The following is a 21,863-nucleotide window of genomic DNA, read 5'->3' as shown; positions in this document are numbered from 1 at the left end:
CCAGCTGCTGATCGACAGAGGTTGCTGTTGGTCAGTCTCAGTGTAGCAATGTATACTGGGACAATGAGGTGAGATGTGTTGGGATACAATAAAGCTAATAATAAATAAACATTTTAAAATTGGTTGTTCTCGACAATTATCTTATTCTTAACTGTCCTGTTCCAGAAAAACCCGATGTGGGTCAATTTGTGGACGTTTATTTGGTTTACATTAAACAGAATGGGTACATTTCTACTATCGCATACATACCAACATTCTGTACTTAGCACTTGTTACTGGCAAAACCATGTATAATGTATGTTTTTAGACTATGTCTGCTGAAACCGCAAGAGGCAAGCAGACCAAGTTTTAAGTCTTCCTTTTCTGAAGCAAACGAAATGGTCAAGGCTGAAACCATGTCCCAGGTTTCTCACTAAAGGCACAGTATCTTTCACACTACCACTCAAAAGTTCTTGCAATGTAACATCTACTGAAATGACCTCAAAATTAGTGGCTAAACATTTTCTGCTAATTATATAAAAATTGAAAGCCATGAAAGAGTGTAGATGCTTAACAATATTTTATTTATGCACTGCAAAATGTCAGACTTTAAAAATCAGTCATCATTTTGTCTTGTAGTAAAAAAATATTTTTAAAAAAGGTAAAGCATCAGTGTTCAATTGTACATTATATATTATCATGTTAATACACTATATCAAAGTACTGAAGAACATTGTTTTAATAACACAATTGTAAACACAGCCAGTTAAATGGTATAGTTTTAACATAAGTAAAAAGTTAATTCCTTCCAAAATGTAACACCAAAATGAACATTATTTGTTTCAAAAATGGCTTTAGAGGACCTAAAAAAATTAATGTTTGTTTAAAAGAAGTGTCCACCAAAATGGAAGATAGATCAATATTGGGTAATAAACAATCAATTATGACACTGGTACTTTTGGTGTTATTCAGAAGTTCTCTTGGATTTGTCTTAGATAAGTTTAAGGATCACAATATGATAGCTAAGAATTCATTTTAGTGTACTAACCGCTTAAGACTACACATAAATTTTCAGAGATAGGGCAAACACACCTTAAAATAGTAATATAGTGTCCTTTAAATGTTGAGATGAACTTTGCAAACATGCAGAAGAAAAATAATTTTTATATATGTTCCTTTGGTTCACTAAATTTTCTTCTTTTTGGCACTGACTCTCGACTAGCAGAATTAAAGTGATGAACCTGTAAAAAGAAAACAGCTACTAAGAATAGGTATTTTATAGTTTAAATGTCTTTAATTTTATATCTTTTCATGTTTCTGAAGTTTCTTTCTTCTTCTTTTTAAAAAAGTATACCTATGTCCTACTAAGATAGGTTACCTGGGTTCTTTAAATCTTCTGATGGCTGCTGAAAGTATATACTTGCAAAGAATAAGCTCTTCATTAGGGTTGTAGGAGTAGTAGATAGATAGGGTTAACATTATGCCCTTAAAATAGTAAAATATTTTGGGGGACTGAGAGAGGGAAAAAGGATTATAAAATGAGCTTCAAATAAAAAACACTCTACCTTGGCACAATGTAAGATTTAAATCATGTTTTGTTTTTGTATCCCTGGTACTTAGCAGTGCCTAATAGATAGTAGACATTCAATGTACACTTTTGAAAGAACGGGAGGACAACCTAGGAAAATTCCTAACGAGATTCCCTGAGTTACTGAACTTTGATTTTTCTGTGAGAAACTTATAAAGGATACAAATTGAATTATGATTTTGCAGGGGGAAAAAAATCAAGCCTTAATACATCGGGAAAAAGTAAAGAATCTAATATATTAGTGAAATGTCAGATTATTCCATTCCCTTCTTAAGATATGTAACTTGATAATAGTACTAACCAACTATATTTTTGAAATTACCCCTTTAATATTTGATTTTCAAAAATAGTTTTAAGTTTTCAGTTGCCTAATTTTAGCCTACTAATAACACTAAAAATTCTAAATTCTAAAATACTAAAAGTATAAATATTTATCTCCAAAATGACAAATACATTATTTCACTTAGTAAAATAAGATTCCAAATATAAAACAACTGTTAAAGGATTTAGGTCAGGAAAAATTTTTTCTCCTAAGGTACTTGGAAGAAATGCTATATATTTGAGGAACATGTGGATTTGGTAACTTGTCTTGTTTCTACTTTAGTTTTGATCTCTAGAAAGCTCAGATCAAATTTGTGGCCCAATTTTAGCTCTATAATAAATAAAATGGCTTGAATATTCTTGTACTCTCATTTTCTCATTCAATTCATATTTTCCTCATATTGATTTTTATTTATTTTGTAAATTCCTCCAACTACTTAAAATCATTCATGGAACCAGGCATTAAATATTTACATGGAAAAATTAATAAACCAACATAGTGCATCTTATTTTAAAATCATCCTATTTTCGGGTAACCAAATACATTTTTAAAAGATTTGGATATCAGAGCTCTGAGGTATATCAAGATATATTATATTTGTCATCTTAAATTTAAACCATAATAATGATATTCTGATACTTGCCATTTTATTCAACCCATATGTTATAAGACTTACTGTCTTCCCAGATTCAAGTTGACTTCTCTTCTGATTTTCTTTAGAAGATTTTACTGGTTTATTTCCATTAACCTCCAAAAAGATAGAATAATCACTAATTGGTTACTTCTCAAAGAACAAATAACACTTGATTTTTAACCATAGGTACTACATGAAGTTTTTTTAAAAAACAGTTTTACTGAGATGTAATTCAGACACCATGCAATTCACCTATTTAAAAGTGTACAATTCAGTGATTTTAAAATATATTCACAGAGCTATGCAACCATCACCATAGTCAATTTTAGAACATTTTCAACACTCTAGAAAGAAACGATATGCCCTTATAGTTATCACTCATCTATTCTCCCATCTTCCCACCAGCCCTACGACTGTCTCTATAGAAATCCCTATTCTGGACTTTCATGTGAATGGAATCATATAATATGTGGACTTTTGTGACTGACTTCTTTCACTTAGTATAATATTTTCAAGGTCCATTCAAGTTGTAGCATGTACTGGTATGCCATTTCTTTTTATAGCTGAATAATATTCTATTGTATGGATATACCACACTTTGTTTATTCAGTTTTTTCCACCTTTGGCTACTGTGAATAATGCCATATATTCAGTTTTTAAAATGAGTATTGAATGATGACAAATTATTAGCTATCATATTACTATTCTTTAAAAGGACATATTAATTTTATGATGCTTGAAATGTATTCTTCAATAATAACTTCCTTAGTATATAAACTATTAAATATTTTCATTTCTTGCCCTTTCCTAACCATAATTCAGTCATGAGTCTCAAAATCAGGAGTACTCTTGGCAGAAAGTTCATATAGAAAAACATGGGCAATTTCAGAAGTGAATTTATGTTCCCAAAGCATCCAATGTTACATTACAAGGAAATCTTGCCTAATAATTTTTTTTATGCTGGCTTTTCTCCTTATATCCTAAAAAAGGATACTCATCCTAAAAAGAAGCTCCCTAGGAAGAACATTTTACTGCTAGAGATAGTAATTTTTGAAATTCTTTTCTCTCTTGCTTTCATCAACATACTAGTTTCAGTGCTGTTTTCTGCCAGTTCTAACTTCCCATTGAGAATGGGGGGGGTGGGGGGGGTGGCGGGCGGGAGAGACACCTAAAAATGGCACCATAATCAGTGTTGTGCCGGTAAATGTTTAATAACTTGTTCTCTGGGAGAAACAAATCCTGAGTTGAGGCATTTGCTGATATCCATGCTGTAAATACTCTTATGTCCAATTACAAGCTGCCAACATGATGTCATTGAATGAGGAGTGGGAAGAAATGCTCCAGCATACCACTGTTAGAGTGTGCTGTTTGTTTCTTACTTTTTGATATAATATTTTGTATATTTTACAAAATGCTTTTTCTTTACCTCTGAACCTTTGAGAGTAACTTAAAGGTTTAAAATAAAATACAAATTTCTATTTAGTACAATCTATACCAAAAACTAAAATAAAGCAGTGTTTGTTTTTTTTGCTTAAGAACATGAGATTCATTTTATGCAAGATACATACAAAACATTCCTTTTTAGGTATCTTATTAACAAGATAATCCATTTACAAGATAGAACATGGAATATTTTGGCATTTCCTTGAGAGTCTAGATAATGATGTCACTTCTCAAAGCCTTTTCTAGATGTCCCTCTCTTTTATCTAAGAACAGGAACTATGTATTATTTATGTTATATTTCTAGCACCTAGTAAAGTACCTGACACGTAGTTAGTGCTTACTAAATATTGGTCCAATAAATGAAGTGTTCATAAGCGAAATAAACTCACATTTGGGGAAAAATTATAAGGTTAGAATGGAAAACAAATCTAACGAGACACTTACTGTTTTATTCTGAAAAATTTTTCCACTTCTTGTTTTGCTTTCAGACATAACAAGTTCAGATGTTTTACTGACTAACTGCTCAACCTAGAAAATAAAATAATTACAAAAAACATAATAAAAGCTTCTCATACCACAGAGATGGGGTTTAAAAATTCAATCATATAAAATTTCGGGTCTTGTTTGTTGAGGTAATGAAATTAATAATTTTGAGTTGATCTTTACTGTCACAAAAAGCACAAAGATAAAGATAGGGCAACTGACACTGTTCACAACTGACCATTCACTGAGCTGAGGAAGTCCCAAATGATCATCACCAGGCCTACTCTTCTAGAAGATAAAAACTTTAACCCACTGCCATTGGAGAAAGGGACTGTGCAAAGGGGGACAATCATCAGTACCATTTTCAATTTCATTTTATCTAAATGCTACTTCTAGATTTTACTGTAAATGGAAAAGAAAATTAAACATGTTCTGCTCCAAGGCAACAAAAATATGTTATATATTCCATTTGTATATACAAAGGGTGGTGGATAATAATTGTTTAAGATTCTATCTAGCTCTGAATATTGAGATTCTACGAACAGTATTTAGATTTATTACTAAACAAATCCACTTAGAACATTCAACATATAATTCCCAGATACTGTTAAAGACCTAGATTAAGAAAATCTGAGAAATAACTAAATAAGCATATAAACAACAGTCTTTTGGGAGGAAAAAGTTAAAAGTGAGATGGAACTACAAGTTTATACCTGAGAATGAGAAATTGAAAGCTCTGAACTTTCTTTAGATCTCATAATTTCATCTTCCTCACAAACTAAACTTGGTTCTGTAAAAAAACAAAAAGTTAAAATAGTATAAAGTAGAACTGGAAGTGAACTAATCTACATTTTCATTGACTTCAAGTACCTCCAAGTTCGGAAGATCCAGGGTTTTTTTTCTGCTCTTCCATTTTCATTTCAGTGTCAAAATCATCCTACATAATTACATGGGGAAAAAAAGAGACACATTTCAAAAAGAAACTAAAACAACTTGGTAGACATATTTATGAACAATTTGTTTTCTGTGAAGGTTAAATATAACAAGACTACAGCTACCTTATGCTTGCTAGAAATAAAGTGGTCCTATAATTACTATAACAAGGCAACTTATTTATCCAGACAAAGTATAAAATACTACTTTACTTTGCAGGGTTGCTCTAAGGACAAATGATAAAAATATACAACATTCTCAAAATGTATGATGGTTCTAAGAACCCTTAGATCTTACTGTTGTTTGAGGGCACTGAATTAGACATATTCGCATAACAAGCTGCCATTTCTATAGTTTTGGAATTTCCACACAGATGTTAGCATACACTCTGAATATGCCCCAGAACTCTTCAGGGAGTTTGTGAAGGAAAGCTCAGTCATGGTAGAAATAACAGGTTTAATGTCTACCTTGTAATTATTATTCCCTTTGTGACATATGTCAAAAGACTTTAAATATTTTTTTTAAAAATATGTTTTTACTGATTTTAGAGAAAGGAAGGGAAAGGGAGAGAGGGAGAGAAATATCGATCGGCTGCCTCCTGCATGGGGATGGAGGCCACAACCCGGGTATGTGCCTTGACTGGGAATCGAACTGGTGACCTCTTGGTGTATGGGATGACGCTAAACCAACTGAACCATACAGGCAAGGGCTGAGCTTTAAATATTTTAAAGAATGCTACATAAATCCCAGACATATCTGTTTATAAAGCAAGACTGGGATTTAGGTTTTAGAAAAAAGATTTCTTCTTTGACTGTATTGGTCAAAAATGGAATTTTCTATTTGTAAGGATGTGGCCACAGAGCCTAAATCAGAATAGTCAGTCTCTATACGTAAGTACTGTGGTCATACTTTAGCATAAAATAAGGTAAGAGAAAACAACAAAGATGAGATTAAAGAACGATCACATTAATGATGCAAGATTTTCTGGGAGTGAGGCAACAACAACAAAAGCTTTGTTATACTTATATTCATCCATTCATTCAACCAATACTGAAAATGCACACCTATAAATCTAAGTGCTAGGTACAGGAGGACGACAATAATACCCTGTACACATTTTTTCCTTCCAGGAACTCCAGGCTACATCAGGACAGTGACTTTCCAAGCCCTGAAGAAATTCAGGATAAGGGATTTGTTTTTCTCATCTGTAAAATGAGCTAGTAGGGATGTTGTAAAAAGGGTTCCAGCATTAGTTGGGGAATTGGACTAGGTCAGTGGTTTTTAAACTATGCTCCAGAGACCAAGGGGTTTCCTCAGAGTCCACACTGAGGGGAGGTCAGGTGGTTGACTGGGCCTCTAGGATCATTCCTGACTTCATTAAAAATCGTTGCGCTTTTAAATTTGAGAATAATGTTGTTTGCATAAAGATAAAAAGTTTTAAAACATTTTGAAGTTTTAAACTGGGTTGGGGCATATTCAGAGTGTATGCTAACATCTGTGTGGAAATTCCAGAGCTATGGAAGTGGCAGCTTGTTGTGTGAACATGTCTAACTCTGCTCTCAAACAACAATAAAATCTAGGGGTTCTTAGAACCAGCATACATTTTGAGAAAGTTGAATATTTTTATCATTTATTCTTTAAAACAAGCCTGCATCATCTTTAAGGTCCCTTCTAATCTTTGGGTTTATGATTCTGATACAGTATTTATACAAATATTAACAAGAGCTATTAAAGTTCTTGTTGAGACAAACATTTATTATCACTGTACTTTATGTTTCTTTAAATATATTTACAGATGTATAATGCTCCTGTTCATCTTCTGGATCATCTTCGTCCATGAGAATTTTTTGAAATGGTGTTTTTAACTGGTTTGGAAATAATACAGTTGAATCAATATTTTCCATTCGTTCTTTCTCAGTGGTCACTTTCACTTTGAAGGTGTGAAAGGATGTTGGGACTTCTCCCACATTTAAGTACATAGGCTCCCCTTCAAATATCACTCCTTCACAATCACCATCCTTAAAACCAGGAGGCTGGTAATCTGGGGGTGTAACTGCAAAAGAGTAAGTATAAACTGTGCTGTTCATGAAATTGAAGAAAATATTATTATAAAAATATATGCAGATTGAAGAAATTTCAAATAGTAATAAAGGGCATACAATAAAAAGTAAAAATCACTCTCTTATTGTCTCCAAGTTATTATTTTATTTCCTAAAGGTAACCTTTTTTTCTTCACTTGACTGTCTGTGTGATCTTGAGGAAATGATTTATCATCCTTGATTTGTTTTTCTCATCTGTAAAATGGGGAAAATAACAGTACCTACCTCATAGAGTAATTGTGGGTATTGAATGAATTAAAATGTACAAAATGCTTAGAACAGAACTGGCATATAGCAAGTATTCAATAAATGTTAGTTGTTATGTTGTTGCTTTATGTTCTTTTAGAACATATGATGCATGTAAAATGTATAATATTCCACATATATTCATATATATATCCTTAAAAACACAAATGAGATCATACTATTCTGTGCTTAGCTATTTTTTAACATCTTTTAAATGTTTTAAAATTTCTTGAGTAAGTTAATTTATCAGTGCATTCTTTTTAATAGCTTGCACAGTATTCTATTTTATAGATGCACCATAACCTATTTACAGAATCCTCCAATGAAGGACACTCCAGGTTGTTTCCAGTTTGTTCTTATTTTAACCAATGCTATAATGAAAATCCTTATATATAAATAACTTGCTTATTTGTGTAAGTATATTCCCAAGATACTTTTCTAGCTACAGAATTTCAGGATTAAAGACATGTGCACTTAAAATTTTAATACTGCCAAATTGTCATCTAAAAATGCCACATATATTCTCTCAACAGTGTATAAAAATGCCTGCTTCCCCCACCCCTTGCCAATAATGGGTTGACAAATTTTACTGATCTAATAAGTGAAAAATGGTACCTTACTGTTTCATTTCTTTAATTATGAGTAATACTGTACCTCTCATAGCTATGTTGTTATCACTGGGGAAGTCTGTGTATTTTTTCAAATCTTTTTCAAATATATTCGATGTAAATTTTGTAATTTCAAAAAATATATAACAATTTAGGCCCTTACAAACATTTGGGATGAAAACCAATAGTTTCGATAATAATAAAACATGCAGATACCAACTAAAACAGGATGTATTGCAAATAGTACCTTCATCATAATAAAAAAGTTTCATGGTCAAACAAACGTCATTAGGTAAAGGTTCCAAATTTTGCATTAGAACATAAATCTTGCGAATGAGGAGAATACTTGCTTTCTTGGTGTCAGCAGATGACATACTAGATTCACTGCTTTGATTTTTACTAGAAGAGAATCACACATTATTTTATCACACCTATAGCTTCTAATAACATGGCTTCACATTTTACTATATGAGATTCTTATTTCTTTTATAGCATTAAGTTGTTAAGTCGAAAAGAACCATAAAATGTCATTTAAAAAAATTATTATAAACTAGTAACTTAATTTTACATAAATTTATATGCATTTTATATAAGATATTTAAAGGAAACAAATCATGAGTTTTAATTATATTTATAATCACTCAAGCATACAATAGCTTTCTTACTCGTTGGCTCTGTTTCATAATTAAAATAGTGTATATTTAGCTACCAAATCCTGGCTTGCAGCTACTCGAAGGATATTTGGTACAGCCACACCTTGATGGTTAATGGGGGATGTCTGAAAAGTTTCAAAATTAATCCTGAAGTTTAGCTATATACTATTAATATGAATAAATGGTAATCTGTCATAGAAAAAGAAAAGTATAGAACAATACCTTATGAAGTCCATGACTGGTCCATTCTTGGTGTACTTGAATTTAAATTGGTAACATTCTGAAATTGTCTTAAATAGAAAACACGCAGTTATGTATCCGATATACAGTCCTGGCAGCCAAGTAGCTATATACTACTTTTGTATGACTCTTAATATTTACCTAATAATTTTTTTTGCCATATTAATCGCTATTGTCCCATTGAAACTTTAAAGCCTCAATAGTTGATTACCATGGTTTGGGATTTGGGGCTTCAATCTTGGAGAGACATTTATTCCCCCACTCATTGCAATGTATGTTAGATATACCAGAGAGAAGGAATTCCTTAGCAGACAGGTAAGGAAGGGAGGCAGCATATCTTACTTTAGAAGAATGACAAAGCACAGGGCTTCAATCCTTGCTATACTGTAACCATAAACAAATCATTTAAGCTTTCTAAGTCTCAGTTTAACCGGCTAATGGAAGGGACTGAAAATAGTACCTATCTCATTGGCATTGTATTTATCAAGTGGGATAATTTATACAGAGCCCTTAATAAAGTACCTGGCATACCAAGCATTCAATAAATATTAGTTCATAAGCAAATTTTCTCTTTTATTGAAAGAAAAAAAGGTGCAACTGTAAAACATCTGAAAATAAATGAACATTTTTCTGAACTGTTAGTTTCTGAACAATCCACTAATTCATTGCCTTTGCCAATATGATTTTCTTTGTCACCAAGGACATATATTAAGCATTAATTTCTTTGTCACCATGGACATATATTAAGGCATGAGTATCAAAGAAAAGACACATTCTCGGCCCTCTTGAAGCTCTAATACTTCTATTACATTTCAGTGCTCCATAGGGATGGGGATTAGTTCTTTGTTTTTTTAAAATCTGCTTCTCCATGACTGAGTAAAACACTGTATTATAACAGCTATAATGTAATGGTTAAGCACCCAGATCATGAACTGGACTTCTTAAGTCCAAATTCTGGTTCTGCCACTGTGAACAAAGGCAAGAAACTTTGTGTCTAGGCTTCCTTATTTATAAAGTAGAGGTGAAAATGGTATACTGCTTTTCTATGACAAAAGTTGTGATAAGTCAATGAGATAACACACAGAAAGCCCCAAAGAACAGAGCCTAATAATAGTAAGCAATCAAGAGATTTCCCCCCCTCTTAGTTTCTTGTCTTCTGGTTTTTCTTTTCATGTCTTATAATCCCCACTTGAATTTTCAGATAAACTGGTGGATGTGACTAAACTGGGATGAACAGCCAAAATTTAAGGAGTTTCTTATTTTTTTCAAACTCAATCCCTTTCATAATTCTATAAAAGGAATATTGTAAAGAACCAGAAGTTAGGATATTCAAGTTATTTCAAATGGTCTGTGGCTTTGTCACCTAGGATCAGTCACATAATAACTCTTGCAGTAAGCGTATTAATTTATTTAAAGATAACAATAGAGTTCTGGTCAAGATGGCAGTGCACAACCACATCAAAATTACTGCTCAAATACAGAACAACCATCATTCAGAACCACTTGAAATCTAGCTGAATGGAAGTCCTAAAACTAGGGAATTAAAGACAAAGCACATCGAGATTGGTAGGAGGGGCAGAAACTTGGGGCCGAATCTCAGAACTGGCTGATCCCACATCCACAAGTGGCAGTTTAAAATCAGGAGGAATATCTTGGCTGCGGAGGTTTCTCTGAGGAGTGACGGGTCCCACCCGACACCAGAACCCCTCAACCCAGAGTTCCAGTATCAGGAATAAGTCCCCACAACTTCTGGCTGAAAAAACCAGAGGGGCTTGTGGCTGAGTGACAAGGAGACTGCTGGCCCCAGAAAGTTCCTCTTAAAGGGCCCAGCCATTAACTTACTCAGTCTCTGTTCCCCTGAGCTCCAGCGCTGAGGCAGCAGCTTGAGAGGAAACTGGGACATTTGAGTTGAAACTAACTTGCCTGGAATCAGGGAAAGAGCTGGAGGGGCAGCATTCCCCCAGACAGAAGTGCTGGCAGAGGCCATTGTTCCTTTGCTGAGCCTTCCCTGCCATAGAGCAGGCAGGCAGAGCCTCATATCTGAATCTCCGTCAACCTGGCTAACAAACAACCCCCCTCCCCACTGCCCTGGTGATTCTCTGAGATTCCACCCCTCCCTACTTGCAGTTTCATCCAAGCCATTTCCAGTGGCCTTTCCATACAACTGGCCTCTCTTGCCTTATGCTTCAGACTTTCCCCAAATCTCTCAAACAAACAGCAGCTGGCCTCAGCGTGCTCCTTACCTCTCAATAAGTGGCCCCGGGCCCAGCACTAGTGGCAGCCCACCTTGGTTCATAGCTTGGCCTCTCCTGGGCATCTCCAAGCCCAACACAAATAGCAGCCATCTGCAGATTGCTTTGTAGCTCATGCTGTGTGGCCCAGGGCAGAGCACAGGCAGTGGTTGGCTTTACACTTCTTGGGAGGCTCCAGAGCTAGGGCACTTGGTGGTCAGCTTTGGCCATGCCAGATTACAACCTTGCCACCTCCACGAGTGACACACTTAAGAGGTGGAATAAGTGAGCACTAAAGCCCCACTGAAGTAAGTCCTGCTCCATAGAGTCGGCTCCTGCACAGCAGCTCTTCCGCTGTAGTCACAGCTGATCCTTGCAACAGATTGTCCTGGAGCGCCCAGCTCAGGGACTGAAGAGGCTGAGCCACTGGGCCCTACAGGACACCTACTACACAAGGCCACTCTACCAAGTCCAAGAGACACAGCAGATCTACTTAATACATAGAAACAAACACAGGGAAACAGCCAAAATGTGGAGACAAAGAAACATGTCACGAATGAAAGAATAGGAGAAATCTCCAGAAAAAGAACTAAATGAAATGGAAGCAAGAAAACTACCTGATACAGAGTTCAAAACAATGGTTATAAGGATGCTCAAGGAACTTACTGAGAACTTCAAGGAACTTAGTGAAAACTTCAAGAAACTTAGTGAGAACATCAACAACATAAAAAAGGACCAGTCAGAAATGAAGGATATGCTAACTAAAAAAAAGAAAATTTACAGGGAATTAACAGTAGAGGACACCAAGAATCAAATAAAAAATTTGGAATATAAGGAAGCAAAAAATACCCAATCAGAACAGCAAAAAGAATCCAAAAATATGAAGATAGTGTAAGGATCCTCTGGCATACAACTTCAGGCATACCAACATTCGCATCATGGAGAAGGAGAAGAGAGAGAGCAAGAAATTGAAAACCTATTTGAAAAAATAATGACAGAAAACATCCCTTACCCGGTGAAAGAAATAGACATACAAGTCCATGAAGCACAGAGTCCCAAACAAGATGAACCCAAAGAGGCTTACACCAAGATACATCATAATTAAAATGCCAAAGGTTAAAGACAAAGAATCTTAAAAGCAGCCAGAGAAAAGCAGTTAGTTACTTATGAGAGAGCACCCATACAACTGTTAGCTGACTTCTCAACAGAAACTTCGTAGGCGAGAAGGGAGTGGCAAAGTGATGAAAAGTGAGGACCTACAACCAAGATTACTTTACCCAGCAAAGCTATCATTTAGAATTGAAGGTCAGATAAAGAGCTTCCCAGACAAGAAAAAGCTAAAGGAGTTCATCACCACCAAATCAGTATTACATGAAATGTCAAGGGTCCTCTTTAAGAAGAAGAAGAAAGATCAAAGACAGGAACAATAAAATGGCAATAAATACATATCAACAACTGAATCTAAAAATCAAAATAAATGGACAAGCAGAACAGAAACAGATTCATAGATACAGAGAACATTTTGACCGTTGCCAGATGGGAGAGGGGTTGGTGGGATGGGTGAAAAAGGTGAAGGGATTTAGAAGTACAAATTAGTCATAGCCTATGGACACAGACAATAGACAGGTGAAGGCCTGGGATGGTGTGGGAGATGGGTGGAAGAGAGCAAAGGGGGGAAAATGGGGGACATATGTAATACTTTCAACAATAAATTTTTTTAAATGTCAACAACAGGTAAGTCCATAGAAACAAAGGAGATTAGTGGTTCCCAGGGGCAGGGGGAAATGGAGGAATATTTGATAATAGTTATAGAGGTTCTTTAAGGGGTGATGGACATATTCTGGAATTAGATAATGGTAATGATTGCACAGCCTTGTGAATATATTAAAAACTACACTTTTAAAGGGTGAATTTTATGGCATATGAATTATATCCCAATTTTTAAAAATACAATAAACAAAGATAAGAAAATAAAGATAACAATACAAATCCTGTTTTACTTCAAAAAGGTTCAAACATGAAAATAATATGTGAAAGTGCATTGATTAAAGTACAATTAAAAAAAACAAGCTACAGCCCAGAGAGCATGGCTCAGCAGTTGAACACTGACCTATGATCCAAGAGATCAAAGTTCGATTCCCAGTCAGGGCACATGCCCAGGTTTCGGGCTCAGTCCCCAGCAGGGGGCGTGCAAAGGAAGCCAATCAATGACTCTCTCTCATCATTGATGTTTCTGTCTCTCTCTCTCCCTTCCTCTCTCTGAAATCAATAAAAATATTTTAAAAAGAAAAAAAAAAAAGAAAAAGAAGCACAATTAAAAGCATAAGATATTATATTATAATTTAAGTTATTTTTTAGATATTAGAGGCATTATGTTTCTTTACTAACTTAAGCAGTTACCTGAGGGTCTTCTGGGTTGGTGTATACCTATTTAAAAATAATTTACAATTGAGTTATACACGACTGAGTATTAAAGGAGAATTAAATTAGTTGTTTAGACTAAACTATTATATGAACTCAGCAAAATAAAATACAAAACAACCCCCTAAAATATTTATGTTACTTTTTTTCCATTGAACAGATCAGTTATTTGAATAAAGTGACATAATTAATGGATGGTTTTAGTAATATTTAATAAAGCAAGGCTGAATTTGACTGTCTTTAAAAAAATAACATACAATTTAAAAATACTTACAGCTAGAACAACAATCCTTAGCTGAAATACAACAAAGAACAAAAATCTTACTTTTATTATATAAAATGTTTTTTCACGATGGATCATAAGAATTCTGTCCTATTTCAACATTTATTCCTAATAAGAAACAATCTTGCAGAAAACAGACTTCATATGAAGCACATAGAGCAATATTACCTTAGATATCTTTCTCTATTCAGTAAAATATCTATTTCCATTTGCCTTTCTGAAGGATGAAGTTCATGTTATTTGCTTAAGCAAACAGAGGCATTACTGCCAGTTACAAGGAAAATACATATTGTGAAAGAACACATTAAACTTTACCAATGTGAAAACTGATTTTGAAAGGAGAAAAAGTACAGAGGTCAGGGCCCTGCTTATTTACTAAAGGGAAGAGGCTTTGGAGACCACAGGAAGAGAATCACAGGAAGTCATTAACTCAAGTAACCTGCCAAAATCTAAGAGTCATCCTTGATTTAGATCTTTTGCTTATACTCCAGAACCAGTCCACCACCAAGTCTGATCAGTTCTACTGTCAAATACATCCTAAATCTTTTCTTTTTTCTCCTCTTCTGCTATCAAGGTCTAAGCCACCAGTTTGTTTATTTATTTGTTTTTACCAGTACTGTAGTAATAGATTAAAGTGCTATTCTCCTTAATTTCAATCTTCTTCTACTGTATATTCTCTAAATAGCAGCTAAAGTGATTTATAATTTAACATATAAATCAAATAATGTTACATTTCTACTTAAAACCTTCAAATGACGTTTATTTGCACCTAAAGTAAAATCCAAACTCCTTACCTACACAACTGTAATGCTCTGGCCCTGCCTATCTCCTCAGGCTCATCTCCTGCCACTCTCCTGCACTGTTCATTGCACTCCAATCATACTGACCTTTTAGTTCCATGAACTCTCCAAACTCCCCTCCAACTCTGCATTTGCTGCTCTGCTAGGAATGTTCTTTCCCTAATATCAATGCCTGCCTGGTTTATTCTCATTTAAGTCTCAGCTTAAATGTCACCTCCTCACAGTAGCTCTTCTGACTGCCCCATCTAAAGTTACCTTACCTTTCCATTTGCCACATACTTTTTCTAAAAATTTTAATGGTATTTAACACTATTGGAAATTATCTGACTTGCATTTTTATTGACTGTTTTCCCCCCACAGAAGGAACCCTCTTTATCTTGTTGACCACTGTTAGCCCACCCAGCTCCTACCTAGAATATATGCCTAGCACATAACAGGCACTCAATATTTAATAAACATTAAATATTTAATGCCTTAATGAGGGAAGGTAGTGACGATGAATTTTATCTTTTTCACAATTTTATTTCACTTCTTTATATATGTTGACATAAATATATGCTAAGTGTACAAAAAGGCTCATGGTATATAGTAAAACTTTATTAACTGAAATTTCACTAAGAATTTGTGACAATTTAACTTAGACTACATGGAAATTTATTTTTGTATGCTCATAAAGAAATACTTTATTAAATTAGTATAAATAAGATGTTATAGAAGGCATGTGAAACTAATGAATAAACTACTTAAAGACTTTTAATGCATTGTTTTTATAAATTAATATGTGCAATTAATACAAATGAGTGTTAACCACCACAAATGTCTTGGCAAAATCTGTTAAATATTAATTCTATTAGTTTTAAATGAGTTGAATATTAGTCTTTAAAATATTCAAATGTTCAGGCTTTTTAGTAATTTGGATTGGCCTATGCCCAAGTTAGTTTAAATTAATGTTTTATTACATGATACCTGATGTTACATTTGTAGAATAAATTGTGGAAAGAAAGGATAAAGAGATGCTGACTTACATATTTTTTCTGTAAAGCATCATAGCATCCTCGCATCCTAAAAATAATCAAGGATTCATTTTTAGATTGAATGCATTTCCAGAAAATAGTTCTTTTAATAAATCCCCATATTATCTTAAGACGAAATAATATAAAATCTTCTTATTAAAGCTCCAGTCTTATTAACTAGCTTAAAATAATAAAATAAAACAATGTGGCAGAAACATAAAATGTTGATATGGATGGAAGGGAATATATAAAATATCTGACAGCTAGTATTTGTGGGGAACACTCATAGGAAAATGAAGTCCACTCACATGGAGCGTAAAATAAAGGAAAATTTTCATGGAAAAACCTGCAAAAATGGTATCCAGTGTTAAAAATGGGTTAAACATTGAAATGTATCCATGGTACAAAAAACAATTTAATTTTTTAAAATTCTATTGTGAGGTATTCTTTTACTTACCACTTCACTAACTGTGTAGCTCCTGGGCAATTTTTATCCTCTCTCAGAATTTTGACACAAAGATCTAAATACAAGAATTATAATATAAATACAGAGCTACTTAAGATTAGTAAACAACTAGAAATGTAAAGTGAAGATTATGTTCTTCAGCTGTGTATTATCAGTATATTATTGTCAATGAAATTCCAGATTAGTATTAATATAATTAAAAAAGAAAGGTTACATGGAACTAAACAATCTTTTTATCCTTATTATAAAATGGCATCATAATGATTAGGGTGCATGTTGATAGGTAGAAATTTTTCATTTTTAAAAGCTATGGCATACTTAAAGTTAGACATGATGCTTTTACACCATTGTTATTCAAGAGTCTTAGAATATTTGCTATGGATCCTTATCCTAGGAAAATACTTGTAAAAGGCCAAGAAGTTAACTGGTTAGAGCCCTGCAAAGAAGCAACATGTAATACAATGGAAAGGACTGAGATCTCTCAATCTCTGGTTCCTTATCTGAAAAACAGGGATAATATCTAACTCACAGGCCTGTAATGTGAATTACAAGATATCATACATAACACAGTGCTTTATATATCACCCAACACATAGTTGGTACACAACATTAGGCATAATATTACATAAGATTACGTACATATTATGGGCAGTATAATATATAAACTGGCTGTATTATTTTTACACAAGAACATTCACTACCACTGTACAAAGCTATAAATAATAGAATATTTTCATCTATTTACTTCATCATTGTAAGAGTAATGTCCGGTGAAATTATACTTGAGAAACTATGGAAAACATTTATGATTAAGTGCTTTCAAAGGTACTGAATATACTTTTTAAAAATCACTTAGATGTCCACACAAAAACTTGTACACAAATGTGACATTATTTATAACAGCCAAAAAGTGGAAACAATCCAAATGTTGATCAACTGATGAATGGATAAATAAACCATGATAGGACCATATAATGGAGTATCATTCAGCAATTAAAAAAAAAAGTACTATTCCATGCTACAATATGGATGAACCTTGAAAACATTGTGCTAAGCTGGATGAACCTTGAAAACATTGTGCTAAGTTAAATAAGCCAGTCACAAAGGGCCACATATTGTATGATTGCAATTACAAGAAATGCCCAGAATAGAAAAATCCATAGAGATAGAAAGCAGATTGGTGGTTGTTTAGGACTGCAGAAGTTGAGGGAAATGAGAGTGACTTAATGGGTATGGAGTTTCTTCTGTAGTGATGAAAATTTTCTAAAATTGACAGTGGTGATAGTTGCATACCTCTTTGGACATCTAAAAATCACTGAAATTGTGCAATTTAAATGAGTGAATTGTCAGGTGTGTGACTTATATCTCAATAAAGCTGTTATTAAAAAAACAAAATCTCCAAGTCAAAAATTATAGTTTTAGAGCAAGCCAAAATAAAAACTGTTTAAGAAAGTTTTTAAAATAAACATTATATTACCATCTAGATATCTTGACCCATAAGCACATTCTGGAAATATTCCTCTCAAATACGTGATGCAGGATACTGAAACTGCTAGGAGCCTCTTCACTAACATCAAAGACTGCTGCTCAGTTGATATCTTACTGGGAAATACCAACGCACTCTAAATTCAAGGGAAATTAAAACATTTTATTTAGATTTATTAAAAATAAAATCCTCCTGAATTTGTAGTAGACCTAATTTTGCAAAAGCACGGTACTCTCCCAAAGAATTCCTAACTATAGTGGTTAATAATCCCCAGGAAGTCAGTGTGGTTTCTAAGATGTGAGGGTGCTTCCAGGGTAGCAGCCTAAAGGTAATACGTAAAAAGCGCTTAACAATAGTGTTAAAAATCCCCTTGCAGGTTAACTGTCTGTAAATGCATAAAACATAGATAGATAACACTGTGTAATGCAAGATTGTGCAAAGATGACAATTTTGTCTTTGTGGGGCATGGACATTCATTTTCTAGGAGTGAACTGCTATGAATGACAATTTCATCAAAGCAACAGAAAAGCATTCATTAATACCTAATGTAAATTGAACTTGAACCAGCCATTGAAGGCACTGCATCACACATCCAATAGAATTCTCCAGTAATTCAAAATAGTTTAGCAAAAATCTTCATTTCTCAAAACATGGAGTTTCCTGATATCACTAAACCCTCAAACAGTTGGCTCTAATTTTCAAATATAAAAATAGTTGAGACTTCAAGAAAAATAAAATTAGCTAAATTAAAATGTATTAAAATACAAAAAATCATACCATGGGTGTTCCCTGCAATTGTGCAGTGGCCATCTTCTGATGAAGTATTTTCTTTAATTCAACCTTGTGATACAAATGCAAGCTTTAACTTCAGATCTTATTTTTATCCTATTCTAGTTTACTACATACAAAGGCAGAAGTAATTATATGTGACTAAGAGGATTCCATTACTTAAAATTTAATCTTCAAAAACATTCATTTTGCTGTACCCGTAAGGTCCTAATTTTAAGCCATTTGACTGACTAGCAAGCCTCACATAAGGGGGCTAAGAAAGCTCTTTAAAAGACATTTTTTTGGTGTTAATCCTCACCAGAGGATATTTTTCCATTGATTTTAGACAGAGTGTGGGGAGGGACGGGCTGGGGGAGAGAGGGGAGAGGAAGAGGGGGAGACAGAGAGAGAGAGATCATTTGGTTGCCTCCCTCACGCGCCTCCACTGGGGCAGATGGAGCCTGCAACCCAGGTACGTGCCGTCGGCTGGGAATGGAACCCTTAGGTGCGCGGGCGGAAGCTCTAACTACTGAGCAACACCGGCCAGTGCTAAAAGGTACTTTTTCAAAAAGCATAATCTTCTATTTGTCTGCACTTCACAGTATTCATGCATTGACAACATTCTACAGGTAGGTATTAGGTAATGAAAAACTGCCCCTGCCAAGCCCTTTAAAATAATCTTTTAATTTTTGTTTTAAATTTGTAGTTTCAAAATAAGCGAATCAGGTTACTTTCCTCACTGAACTTTTAGCACGGCTCTGGATATAACGTATTGTCCTACTCTGTGGAACAACTATAAAAGGAAAACAAAATATTCTAGATATATTTTTTTACTGATTCTGATTTCTCAATTATAACTTTATTTTGATATTTCCATTTTTTGGTCCCAATTTCATTTTTCTTAATCAGACAATTCAACTAGAAGAGTTCATAGGAGAGTCTATTCACTGTAAATATTTACATTTATCCTGATGAAGCTGGGCCCAGACGCGAGTTAACTAGGTATACATTTTTCCCTGAATGTTTCGCCATTAAGACTCTAAGAAACTTAAAAGTTGGCAGAAGGTGACAGAAAAAGAGATTTAAAAGCAAATAATAATAAGATTGATAAAGAAAAAAAAGACAAAGACATATATTACATAAGGTCTGAGGGACAGGTACCTGCGACCAGGAGAGCAGCACCGCGAAGGACGCGCTTTGCCCAGTGCGCATGCGCTTTCTTCAACGGTTGCGGGGGAGGAAGAGCGAAGGTGCCTTTTGACCCCATGTCGAGGTCAGCTTTCCCGCCAAGAGCAGCGCAAGGCAGGCTGGGAACCCCAAGGACCTGGTGCTGTGTTTCCATTAGAAAAGCGGGAAGCCTCAGGGGAAGGTTAGGTAAGTGCGTGTGCAAAGCTTTGCCGATAAGCATAGATTTCCTGCCATGACCAAACTGTTCTCAGCCGCCATTTAAATAATCATATTAATTTAGGATTGCTTTCTTCAATTTTGTTATTGAGTCTACCATGTAGTGCTTACCACCTTACAGTCTCTTGTGTCTTCAGGAAACCAGTTCCTCTAGCAGTCTCCTACCGAGATAGTTTTACTGTGCTATATGTCTGCGGACAGCAGAGAGCTTTGAATGTAATTAATGTCGTATTTAGAAACAAAATAATAAAATCAGAGCTGGTGGGTAATTTGAGATTGTCTAGCAGTACATGCTTTTTAGTTTACAGATTGTTATATATTCAAGTAAATTGTGTTAGTAGTATAAACATATTGTAATTATTCATAAACTTTGATGTGTCTGCATTACCAATTAGAAAAGTCACCCCATAGATGAAAAGATTTGCCAGAGTCAAATAGGAGAGGAATGGAGACTAGAACCCTGTTTTTTGGGTCAAAAATAGTGAAAATCCCCTAGTATAATAATAATAATATTTTCTTTATTGTTGAAAGTATTACAGGTATCCTCCTTCCCCCCCATTGAACCCCTCCACAAGGCATCCCCTGCCCCCCTTCTCCACACTATTGTCTGTGTTCATAGGTCAAGTATATATGCATCTTAGTTGATTTCTCTCTCCCCCCCTACTCCCCACCCGCACCTTCCCTCTGAAATTCGTCTGACTGCTCTACAGTTCTATGTCTCTGTCTGTCGTGTTCACCAGTTTATTTTGTTCATTAGATTCCACATGAGTGAGATCATGTGGTACTTGTCTTTCTCTGACTGGCTTATTTCACTTCGCATAATCCTCTCCAGGTCCATCCCTGCTGTCCCAAAGAGTTAGAGATCCTTCTTTTTTACCACTGCGTAGTATTCCATGAAGTATTCGTGAATGATTGGCTGCCTCCTGCATACCCGCTACCGGAAATCAAGCCCCAAACTCGGGCATGTGTCCTGACGGGGAATCAAACCGGCAACCTTTCGGTGCGCAAGACAATGCCCAATCAACTGAGCCACATTGGCCAGGGCAAAAAAATCAGTAATATTTTTTAATCAATTATAATTTTTTAGCTGTTTCTTCTAATATTTACCTTCAGGTTTCTGATATATTTGTATTGCTATTTTTTTACTTACCAATTTCATAGGTTAACACTCAACCACTTGTCTAGTGGACTTCTAGTTATGCAATGTTTAAAACCTCTGTTCTTTACCTTTGTTATCCAGTTAAAATTTTTGTCAACTTTTACTCTATAATGACTTGCAGATTTGCTGTTTATTTAAAAAAATTTTTCCCCTCAAAGCTTGTTTTATTGCCTTATATATATATTTACTGTGATATCTTCTAGCTAGCATCCCTTTTATTTTATTCAAATTATCCATATACGCGTTCCAGAATAAATTTTTTCTTAAATTTCTTGTTTTAAACTTTTTATTTTTAAAAAAGTTTTGTGTCTATTGGTTTGAAATTACTTATTGCTAAAATTTTCCCTTATGTTACACAATGAAGAGTTTTATTAAATATTTAATTCCTAAAGGATCCATGGATAGAATTCAGAGAATTTGTGAATATGTATGGGAAAAAATTACATCTTTATTTTCACTAATCTGTAACTGAAAGTTAGCATTTCCTTTATGTAGTCCATAAACCACAATAATATTAGCAATACTTGTAATTTTATAACTGAAAGAAAACTCGGATATTTTCCTATCACATTAGTTTTTGCAGATATCTTCAATTATCATTTAT

The 21,863-nt window shown here is 34.3% G+C and overlaps 1 protein-coding gene across 2 annotated transcripts; it reads right to left on the bottom strand.

Moving 5' to 3' along the window:
* Positions 1-1,142: 1,142 nt before the first annotated feature.
* Positions 1,143-18,738, bottom strand: HORMAD1 (HORMA domain containing 1). Of its 2 annotated transcripts, XM_016215499.2 has the most exons (14): positions 18,706-18,738; positions 17,920-18,064; positions 16,434-16,497; positions 15,989-16,025; positions 14,155-14,175; positions 13,860-13,886; positions 9,211-9,278; positions 8,583-8,734; positions 7,176-7,435; positions 5,320-5,386; positions 5,163-5,239; positions 4,411-4,494; positions 2,566-2,637; positions 1,143-1,220 (listed from the first exon to the last, which is right to left on the bottom strand). In XM_016215499.2, the coding sequence occupies exons 1-14, from the start codon at positions 18,736-18,738 to the stop codon at positions 1,143-1,145; spliced, it is 1,185 nt and encodes a 394-aa protein (XP_016070985.2). The 2 variants fall into 2 exon arrangements, with proteins under 2 accessions (XP_016070985.2, XP_016070986.2); XM_016215500.2 differs by lacking the exon at positions 14,155-14,175.
* Between the last annotated feature and the right edge of the window lie 3,125 nt (positions 18,739-21,863).

The sequence above is a fragment of the Miniopterus natalensis genome, chromosome 19 (assembly GCF_054644295.1).
Source record: "Miniopterus natalensis isolate mMinNat1 chromosome 19, mMinNat1.hap1, whole genome shotgun sequence".
NCBI lineage: Eukaryota > Metazoa > Chordata > Mammalia > Chiroptera > Miniopteridae > Miniopterus > Miniopterus natalensis.
Note: the sequence above shows the minus strand (reverse complement) of the source record. Positions and strands in the feature narration are given on the sequence as shown.

What these genes read in the sequence shown, in the direction of transcription:
- HORMAD1 (XM_016215499.2), bottom strand. Translation starts at nt 18,738, where the DNA reads ATGGCCACTGCACAATTGCAGGGAACACCCATG. An exon ending in AATTGCAGGGAACACCCATG is followed by an intron (nt 18,065 to 18,705) that starts GTATGATTTTTT and finishes CCTTGAATTTAG; the next exon opens with AGTGCGTTGGTATTTCCCAG. An exon ending in GCTACACAGTTAGTGAAGTG is followed by an intron (nt 16,026 to 16,433) that starts GTAAGTAAAAGA and finishes GATTATTTTTAG; the next exon opens with GATGCGAGGATGCTATGATG.